General features: G+C 39.8%; 1 protein-coding gene across 1 annotated transcript; it reads right to left on the reverse strand.

Annotated features, from left to right (window-relative positions):
- Positions 1-4246: 4246 nt before the first annotated feature.
- TCHHL1 (trichohyalin like 1) lies at positions 4247-8283 on the reverse strand. The gene is made up of 2 exons (XM_032271581.1): positions 8029-8283; positions 4247-7562 (listed from the first exon to the last, which is right to left on the reverse strand). Exons 1-2 carry the CDS (start codon positions 8272-8274, stop codon positions 4989-4991), a joined length of 2820 nt encoding a protein of 939 aa, XP_032127472.1. The 5' UTR covers positions 8275-8283; the 3' UTR covers positions 4247-4988.
- Between the last annotated feature and the right edge of the window lie 2866 nt (positions 8284-11149).

Consider the following 11149-nt stretch of genomic DNA (forward strand, 5'->3'; position numbering starts at 1 on the left):
TGATCTTGTGATCCACCCGCCTCGGCCTCCCAAAGTGCTGGGATTACAGGCTTGAGCCACCGCACCCGGCTAGCTGGGCACTTTAATATGTGTTATTCTACTTATTCTTTTTAAACATATTTTCTTATTGAAGAATATTCAGATCATAAATGTATAACTTGATGAATTATTACAAAGTGAATACTTCCATGTAACCACTGACCAAATCAAGAAATAGAACATTAATCAACACCCCAAAGTCCCCATGTTATACCCCCTCTCTCCTCCCTAGCGGTACTGTTATCCTGACTTCTAATACCATAGATTAGCATTTGGTTTTGGCTTTTGTTTTTGAACTTTATGTAAATGCAGCCACTCAGTATGAAGGCTTTCGTTCTGGCCTAATTTTGTCAACATTATGCTTGTGAAGTTCTTCTATGTCTCATTGCTGTGTAATCGTTCATTGTATGAATATAGCTCAATTTGCTGTTGTCCATTTTCAGTTAGTAGATCTTTGTATTGGCTTCTCCTTTGGGCTGTAACAAACCATGCTGCAATGGATATTTTTCAACATGTCTTTTGGTGCATTTCTGTTGAATTATCTGCCTGGTCTGGAGTTACTTAGTCATGGAGTTGGCATATGTTTAGCTTTAGAGATACTGCCCTACAGTTCTCCAAGATGATTATTATATCAATTTATTCTCCTACTACTAGTGTGAAAGTTCTTGTTGCTCTAGACACCTTTGCACACACTTGACATTATTGCTTGTAAATTTCAGACATTTGATAGGTATGAGTGGTTCTCACCCTGATTTAATTTGCAATTATCTGATATCTGATGCGGTTGAGTATCTTTTTTATTGGCCTTAAAATTATCTTCTTTTATGTCTTTTCTTTTTTTTAGAAAAGAGATTGCCTTTTACTCATTGACTTATAGGCGTATGTTGTATCTTCTGCCTACTAGCTCTATTTCTTTTTAATTCTTTGCAATAACTGTGAGTTATAATGATGTTTTATACAGGCAGATACTGAGGTCACAGAAGTTAAGTCATTTGCTCAAGGACACTTGGTGGTATCAGGGTATAAAAATTATTCCTTCTCTTCAGTGGCTTATAATCTATTTGGTTGGGGAAATAATGCTGAGAACAATTAGTGTGTAATATTAGCTAGTAAGTATTAAAGTATTCATCTGGGTGGTGCAGACTATGAGTGATATAATAGTTAAAGGATCAGTGTGAGCTTTCTAGTGGAGTCAGATTTAGTTTAAGTCTTGAAGGATAGATATAATTGAGGAAGCAGAGAGGAAATTAAAAAAAAAACATTTCAGGGAGGGTGACCACAATAGCAGAGGCACAGAGATGGAACTAATACTATTACTAACAACTTGCTTTTGAATAGCTCTTTGCAGAACTTTCCACCTGTCTTATGCAGGGACGTGAGTGCAGGGACCTTAACTGCTCCATTCACTCAGGTATGTCCAGTGTACACTGTGGTGCTGGCACGTGACCAGTGCTTAATAAATATGTTCAAATAAAATGAATGAATGAGTGAATTCAATCCCAATAGTGCCTCCTGTAAACTTAGTAGGATAGAATTTAAATGATTAAGGTGAGGGTTCAAAGTTAAAAGACAATTACATGACCAACCTATGACTTCTGAAAGACTTCTACAGAAACTAGTGGTAAATTGTAATTACAGAGATGATTACAGAGAATCTGATCAGTTTAAACTTGATGTGGCATGTAGAAAAACATAAAGTGTCACTGAGAGGTCTTGAACAGAGGGAGGTGAAAAGGTGCAAATGGTGTTTTGCAAAATTCATGAGTGATTGAATGGGGACTGAACAAGAAGCAGGGGGACAGCTAAGCAGAGGCTGTTGCAAGGACATAGGCACTCATTTATGTATTCAACAAACATTTATTGAAACAGTAGAATATATCTGGCACTAAACTTCATGCTAATGAAGAATAAGAATAGCAAGGTATGTAAGTTGTGAGCCTTGCCATTAAGGAGTTTATAGTCTAAGAGAAGAGATTAGACAAGCACACAAATAATTATAGCTCAATAAATAATGATTTTTTAAAAAGGTGTAAAGACTATGGAGTTCAGAGGAGGATAAGATCTGCTCTAGCCAGGGCATCAGGAAGGATTCAAGTAGTACTCTGGAACCGTGTCCTGCCTGCCTCTGCCTCCCTGCTCCCCTGCCTCCTCTCTATCACGTTACCTTCTGTTAATACCCAGAATTATCTTGTTTATTTATTGCAGTTTGTCTCTCCCTTCCTTCAGTAGAATACCATCTCCAAGATGACAAGCCAGCTGGTTTTGGGCAATGCTGTATCCCTAATGCTTCATCTAATATCTGGCACTAACATAGATTTAAAAAAAAATTTGGAACGAATACATAAAATGTCATCAGCATTAGATCCCGTAAGAACAGGATTTGGTCATTCAGGAAAAGCTGTGGGGAGAGATATTATTTTAGGTGAAGGGTATGTGAAATCCTACAGGGAATAGAGAATGAAAGACACATCTAGAATATGGGCTTAAGAAAAACTACTGAGCTAACAGTAGATTAGATATGAAGAATGAGACGAGGGAAATGATGATTCCAAAGTTTGCGCCTTTGAAACATGATAGAATGAAGATAGAATGACGGTAGGAAGGAAATTGAGAAGAAAAGCCGGTTTGTCTGGAAGTGGTTGACAAGAGAAGGCATCATATCTGTGAGCATTTGTAGAGACTGGATGGAAGTGCACAGTCAGGTTTGAACAAGGTGAATTGAGACTCATCAGTGTGAAAGAGATAATAGTAACTTGAACCAAGCATGGGTTCTCATGAGGAGAAAGTTCATAAAAAGAAGAGTCCTTGGAAAGGGCCCACATTCTTGGGAACTGGATGACAGGAATTAACTAGGGAGATGGGGAAAGTCCAGTGAAGGGAGTATTTCAGGGAAGACAGTCATTGGTGTCTGCTGTCCAGAAGTGTGGAAGTTGGAGGTCTTTTGGCTTATTGGATGGAGGGCAACATCGCCTTCAGAGGAATACTTCTTGAAGGATGATGGCCAAAAAAAAGTTCAGCTAACTTTTCTTCTTTCTGCCCACCATTCTATTAGGGATGATTGCTAGAATGCTAAGAGAATGTTTAAAAACTGTTGCTATTAAGTTTTTTATTTTTTCAGTTAAGAAAATAAAATATGCTTAGTACAGAAAATTTTGATTTCTTTTTCTATTTTAGTAGAGATTAGATCTCACTATGTTGCCCAGGCTGGTCTCAAACTCCTGAGCTCAAGTGATCTTCCCATCTTGGCTTCCTAAAGTGCTGGCATTACAGGCATGAGCCACTGCCCATTAATTTAATGCCCTCAGCAAACCATATAGGTAAACGTTTCTGCTTTTCAGCTGTTCCTGTTCCCCTATGAATTATACATCCTCTGCTCTGACTACCAGCACCACTGCCACTGGAGCTGTTTTGTCAGTCATATTCTTCAATATCAACGAGGATTTCAACTGTGTATTGGCCATCTGTATAGCTTCTTTTGTGAATTTATTAATCATGAAGTTTTTCATTTTTATGGGCTCAGGTACCTATTGCCACATTGCTTGCTAAAAGGGATAAGTTTATGCTCTAGTATACACACACACACACACACACACACACACACACACACACAAATTATATATAATTATATATTAATTAAATAATTATATATAATTTATAAACTAAAATTATATATGCATAATTTTTTTCTTTAGTAAGTCTATAGTATATGTGTGTGTGTATATATATAGTATATATATACTAGAGCATAGACAAACAGAAAAACCAATATATTTTTCTTTTTTGTGAATTGTTTCATCTCTTGCTCATTTACAATAATATGTATTTTTTCAGATACTGATATAATTCATGTTTGAGTGTAGAATGAAGAGACTTGAAAATATTGGCGGGGGAGGGTATATACTTGGATTTTAGGCTCTGGAAAATGTGAAGGTTGATGTGGAAGAATACTGAACCTCAAAGGCAGAATGCAATAGGAGATGGAGGATTGGCCTGCTTTTTGGCTTCAGGAAACATAGTATGATAACAATTTTATTCCTTTCCTGAGTCATGACTAAGCTTGGAGGGTATCATACTTTAATTATAGTCTTTTGAAAAAACACAAAGAACTAAGATTGTTTTTGTTTTTGTTTTTGATTAGTGTCTCCAAGGCAAGATAGAGAACTAAGGATAAAAAAAAATGAACCAACAAAAGAAATTGATCATCAGGTTGTTTAATTATCAATTAGATTTTAATGCCCTCATCAGACCATATACGTAAACCTTTAGTAGACTCACTGGATGGTTGGTTACAAGAGCTGCTTATGAAATCAAGCGCACTTTAGATTTGTGTTTTCTCTCTCATAATTATTCTGATTGTTTATTTGAGCCAGAAGCTATGAACAGTTTGTGTAAAGAGTGGGATTTAATAAAAATTTGTTGGATGAGTAGTCAAGTGCTAGAAAACCATAATTAAGTTATGGTGATTTCTAAAGTTATTTTGAAGGGTAAAATTTTAGGATGAGCTTGAAATAATTCTAGGAAATGTCATGAAGCAGAGTAATCTATATCTATGAATTGACATTTTATGGTTATGAGAGAGTATTGCAGAGTCTCATAATTTCTTACTGCTACATTTTAAATTCAATGAATCAGCTGGAAAAATTGGCACCCGCTAAAGATATGGAAGGAATTTCTATTTTTAATGACAGGTATATTGAAATAAATTGCCTCATGACAAAGTCCATTCTGGCACTTGGAAGTAGCACTGTCTGGTAGGAGTTTTACAGACTGTATTTGTTTGGTCAGATGTTTCTTTGGTGGTGGCTCCCACTGCTGAATACTTTATTATTTGCTCTTGTAGAAACTTAGGAAGGGAATTTAAAAGATTGTTAATCTGCATATGAATGTATACACGTGAATATTGAGGGTGATTGGGAGAGAAGATGGGGGCATGTTGAGATGATAATGATTCATTGCTTCGTGGTGCTTGCCTCCCTTTGTGGTACCAGCCTCTCTCTCTGAGGGTGACCCTGCTTAACTTCCAAGGCCTGGGGAGCTGGTGTTTCCTGTGTACCAGTAGGACTCTCATCAAGTGGAAGTCCCCTGGTGTATGGTTGTGATGCTTGGCTGTAGTTGAAAAAGACAGAACAATCTGAGATCTCACTGGTGAGGGATACACTGCAAAGCCCTGGGCCTGAAGCCTGAGCTATCTGAACTTGCTTTTGATGCTCCTCTTGGTTTATGTTTGTTTCCTGCAGTATCTTCTGTTGTAGGTACTGGTATAGTGGGCTGGAATGGACCGTACTTTTCTCCACAGAACAGGGCTCTTGGTCTCTCTGCATCTGCTTTTTAAGACTTGACCAGGAGACTGAAGAATTGTGCTCTTCCTTGGTTGGCCTTTGTTGGTTATCACCTTCTCCTGCCAGCTCTTGGGGACTTGCATCTTCCTCCTCCAATGTTATAGGTTCCTCTGTTTCAAGTTGTATCTGGGGGGAGGCTGAATTGTCCTCATCCAGCCTTTTTAACAAAGTATCCTGGGCCTCTGGTGCTCTACCTTTCTTTTCTTTGCTACTTGGGCCTTGGATCTTTAATTTATTTCTGCTCTCTCCCTTTCCAGGGAGCTGCATTAGAGAAAGCTGGTCAGTGAAGTCTTCATCCAGGGCACCTGTGATCTCTATTTCCAGGGACTTTCTGTTTTCATCTCTTGTTGTAGATTCCTGTGCTTCTGGGTGTCCGTTGGGCTCCACAGCTGCACCTGGGCCTTTGGTTCCTGAGCCTTGACTCTTGTGTTTTTCTCTGGCAGGCTGTTCCTGGTCCTCTGTGAGCTGTATATCCTCTCCTCTGACTGCCAGCACCACTGCCTCCTGAGCTCTGTTTTTCTCTCCAGGTGTTCCCTGCCTCTGGGTACCTGAGTTATTATTGTGACCTCCCTGTGCAGACTCTCCATGTGAGTACCCTTGACTCTGGGAATCCCCTTGGATAGGCAGTTCACCTGTCTTTGAGCTGCTGTTGCCTTCCTCTGAAACCAGGCTGTTGGGAGTTTCAGAAGACCCCTTATCGTTCTGTGTGATTGGTGACTCAGGGTCCTCCCTTTGGTAACCATCCTCCTCCTCAACTGGTTTGTCATGAGTCTTGGTGACCCTACTGTTTTCTCCTGCAGACTGCTTCTCAAGTGGTGCTAAATCTCGTGTCTTTTCTTTTGCCTCCAGTGTCCCTTCTGCTGCAGGTGCGTTTTTGCTGTTCACAAATGCTTCTGCTGTGCCTTCTTCAGTGTGTTCTGCCTCTTCTCCTGAGACTGCTGCTCCTTTGAGTTCAGGGTGAGTTTGATCTCCTTCTGAGCTTAGATATTGTGTCTCAGAACCTTTTTCAGCATCTTTTGATTTTGATAATCCCTGGAGTTCCTGATACTTCCCATCCTGTGTTTGGGTTTCCAGAAGTAGTGGCTGAGTTTTTCTGTCATGTTCTTTCTGTCCTGCTGTTCCATGGGTCTCAGGGCCTCTTCTCTCTTTCCTTTCATCTCTCATGTCAGATGATTCTGAACCATTTCTGCAACCACCTTGGTCTTGCAGGTCCTTTGTTTCACATTCTTTTTCTTGGAACTCAGATGTTCTACCATAATCCTCAGTTTCACCTGATTTCTTTGTCTCAGCTGGTGTCTGGTCAGCTCCCTTTCCTGGTTCTTGATTGTCAAATGTTCTACAGACATCCTCAGGATCAGTTGATTTCTGTGTCTGAGATGGTTTCCTGGCAGCAGCTTGTTCTGGCATGTCAGCATGTTCTGAATTGGGTTCATCTTCCCCTTGCAGGGATGGTTCTTGTGTGTTAGAGTGTTTCTCCTTTTCTATTCTAACTTTCTGGTCTTCAGATGGTCTCTGTGTTGCTTCTTGCGCTGGTGAACTTTGGGTTCCCGAATTTCCTTCCTGTTCTCCAAACTGGTCTCTTATCTTGGAAACGCTTTTCTCCCTGGCTGGTTCATCTCTCTCTCGGGGGATCTCCTTATCCTGTCCCTTTCTCTCTGTGGGACTGGTGGTCTGTTTTGATCCTTCCATTGGCTTCTTTGTCTTAAGTTGGCCTTCATTGTTTTCTGTTGTTGGTACATCTTGGGGCACTTCCTGACTCTGTTCATCTCCTTCCAGGTGTTGGTTCTTAGGGTCATTGTATTCAGATGCTTCTCCTGGAAAGTTGTGAGTCTTGGCTTCTCTCCATGGGTCCACTCTGTTGTTTCCAACTGCTCCACTTTCTTCAGGCATGAGCTGAGATGAGGATGCCATTCCTGAAGGAAGCATCCTCTCTTCTTGAGTTGGTGAAGTTCCTGCTGTCCACTGACCATCTCCAGTGGCTGTCCGAAGATCCACATCATCTGGCTTCTCCTTCTCTGGTTTAGTCACCTGTCTTAATTCTGAACTTAGTAATGATTGTATGTCAAGATAACAGAGGTTCAACAAGTTGAAGATTGCAAGAACAAATTCATCAAAACTGATGATGTAATTACTGTCAATATTCAGAAGATTCAAATTCTTTTCCACAGCATGAAGGACACATGGCTGCATGAAAACACAGTAAGAAATTAGCTTATTTATATGTGGTCCAGTGTCCTGAGTGTCTCCCAAGAATTCCATTTTTCTGAACCCATTCCTCAGTAACTGGTTAACTTTCCCAGAATAGCAAGAATTTATTGGTTCTGCATGCCATTTTTTTTTAATCAGAGAGCTATGCCTGAGAAGGAGCATTTATATCATTTTTGAGTTGTATTTTGATGCATAAGGGCTTGTGACTCCTTTCAGAAGTTAGCTTTATGGAAGTAATAATCTCAGTGATGAAAAACTCATTTTCTCTAGGCAATTGCACAGAGTAGGGAACTGAGATTGGAAACAGTAGTTCAAGAGTCAGTGAGTGCTGAGACCTGGTAGCTAAGTGTAAAACGGATGGGGATCACACATGCTCATCTTGCTTGGAATGTAAAGAAAGGGTGAGTGGGAAAGAATTTCCACAGCTCTATGAGTAGCTCACCTGAAGAAAGTCCCCAAACTCGCCCTGGAGGAGTTGCTTCAGTTCTCTGCTGGTCAGTGTTGTCTGGTTACTGTCCTCACTGGCATATTTGTGGAATGTCTCAATTACACAGAGGACATCTCTCAGGAGCCGAGGCATCTTTACAAACTCAAGAGAGGCTGTGAGAAAGAACAAACAAAGCTCATTTTCCAGGATGGGTCCTTCAGGAAGGAGATACCAAGGTCGTCCTTTTTGTCCCTCCCCCATCTCCACTGCATCCCCTGCTCTATTCTGTATCTTAAAATATTATATCTGAACTCCAAGGATGATTTAGTTTTGTACCAGACATTGTGGTGAGATCAAATCTCACCACAATGCTTAGGTAGGTATTAGAAGAGACAATTCTCCCCACCCTTCAGTAAACAGCAGCATTCATGTGCTTAGATAAAGTTTCACTGCAAAAGGAAGGAGATAAGAAAACTCAAGCATAAGGATTAAAATGCACAAATGAAGCCAATAGAGTTGGACCCATTCTTCTAGCCTTGTCTGAGAATGTCTATCTGCTCTTCTCTCCCTTTGGCTCAGTCTAGCCTCTTCTGGTTAGGAGGGTATAACCTTTAAAGTTAGTAAAGTTTCTAGTGGAAAGAGAAGTCACACCATAAAAATCAAGCCCTACGTCTGCAGGTGGAAACAACATGCCTTAACCAAGAAGACACGATTCCGTGTCCCAACCCCTTAGTCATTCACTTCCCATCCTTTAAATGTTTCTACATTTTCATTGTATTAGAGCTCTGATCCTGTGCCTTGCTGAATAATATTCATGCCTATGACATACAAACGATTTATATTTTTTTTAAAAAAGGAAAACGATCAGAGAAGTTCCATAAGCAAGGAATGCATTAGGGTGGCGGGTGCTCCCAGTTTATTATTATTAATAGGGGTTGACATAGATTTAAAGTGTGTTTCCTCTGAAATCCTCTCACAATCTCACATATAAGAAAAACAGCAGCTGAAATCCCAAGTATGCTCAAGCAGATGGACTTACCTAGTTCACAAGTGAGAGCAGGTAGAACGTGGGGCAGCGGGTTATGAGCTGACAGCAGAGCTGGAACCTTTTATTGAGTCCCTAATTGCGCAGTTAAGGAGACACCCTCTGGGTTTAATGACCTGCTTTATCACCACCAAACTCAATCTTTCCTCCTCTGTTATCAGTTGTCTTAATTTTATTTCCTTCTTTAGTCAGTTTCAATGAAATCTTAGCTTCAGATGCATCAAAAGAAAGGGGAAGGGGTTTCTTGATTTATTTACTGACTTTTGGAGATTATAGTTTTGAAGGATCTTCAAGGTAGTGTTGGCTTCCTTCTCTTATTTTTTACCTAAGGACATAATTACATTTCTGTTTGACAAATCATAGCGCTGGCAGGGACCTCATAAGTCATCTGATCCCTCTGTCTGTCCACAGGATGCCCTGTATTTGACCCAACCCTGAGAGAGGGGTGTCAATCATGTGTTTAAAAATAAAGGCCCCTATTTAGCCATGTGACAGAAGTGGAGATACCAGTTGATTCAGGTGTTTCAATGCTCTGCTCTCCTAGCCCAGAGGCAGAGTTAGGAAAAAAAAAAAATCTTGCTTAGTGTGCAAAGTCTTGCTTACTTAAGATGTACTATTTTAAAAATGTGATTGAGATCTGCTTTTTAAAGACATTTTTACTATTCAAGGAGCTTGGAACTGATCATCTATATTACTGTGTTCTCTCTGTAAAGGGGAAAGGGAGATGTTGAAATCATCAAGCTGAGAACCGAGGTGAGTCTGAGATGCTGAACTGGCAAACATTTTTATCATCTCCTAGATTTGGGTCCTTCTTAGTAGAGAATATTTAATGAAAATAAGAATTGGATTTAATTTTTTCTTAGATATTTAAAGAAAATAGAGGATGTTTTAAAACACCCTTGCCTCCTCATCCAAGGATGAAATAAATAGACAAAAGATCAATGAAAACAAGTATAAAAGATACAGGCCAAGTTAATGGATGGGGTGAGAATAGGGGTAATTATATCAGAAAGCTGAATCTAAGCATTGCTATTGAGCAAAAACCTTGTTCCAAATTTCCTGATTATCGAGAAACATACAAGGGAACTAAATTTTGGGGAAAAAATCCTTACTGATAATTTACACCTATAAACAATTTCTCAGCATCCTCCAAAGGGAGAAGACTACTGGGAATTGGAATTGGCATGTGAAGGTCATCTTAGTTCTGATTAGTTAATATCACCTGAGTACCAACTATTTCTCAACACTATGCAGGAACTGGAGTGTTTAGAGTTGAGTAAGTTATTTCTTCCAGTCCTCCAGGGGCCTCCAGCCCTCATTGGCCAGTCTCCTGAAGAAGTGGGTGTGTTCAAGCCTGGATTGGAAAGAAACACTTACGGGAGACATAATAACTGTCTTCAAATACTTGCAGGGCTTTTATGGGTGTGGAAGAGAAATGAATTAATGCTCATTGAACACCTATGACATGTCAGGAGCTTTATATGGGCTATCTTAATCCTCGCAGCCCTTTTAGGCAGTTATTATCGTCTTTTAACAGATAAGGAAGTTAAGGCTTTCAGCTGTTAAGCAATTTGCCTACAGACATGTACCTAGCAAATGGCAGAGTCAAGATTCAGAATTGAAATGCCTCAAGAAAGCATGTCTCTGAACCCATAGTTTTTTCATTACCTTGAGTTTCTTATTTTGTGTAATGCCAGGTAACACAGCTGGAATCAATGCTTAAAACTTTCTAAAAAGCAGACTAGTTCTTAAGAACTTTCTAAGGAGCAGAGTTGTCTCACAATGACTTGGACCATTACTAAAGCAATGAACTGTTCCTATAGAAGCTGTATCATGATCTGTTGGCTAGGTTATGAGAGAAGTCTTGCCATGGGAAGAACTAAGGGAGGAGTGACTTATAGTGAAGGGTAAAGAACTCTTTCAACTTTAAATGTCTGTGGTTTTGTTCTAGTTTATATTTAGAAAGTTAGAGTTGGATCTTGCCTTGTCTCTAAACAGTAGCTCTGTAACTCTTTTATAGGCATTCCCACTTTTTTAGTGCTTACTCAAGACCATTTAATTAATACCCATACTCTGGGTAGGTGGTGACTG

The sequence above is a fragment of the Sapajus apella genome, unplaced genomic scaffold (assembly GCF_009761245.1).
Source record: "Sapajus apella isolate SASKATOON/1434 unplaced genomic scaffold, GSC_monkey_1.0 scaffold238, whole genome shotgun sequence".
Lineage (NCBI taxonomy): Eukaryota > Metazoa > Chordata > Mammalia > Primates > Cebidae > Sapajus > Sapajus apella.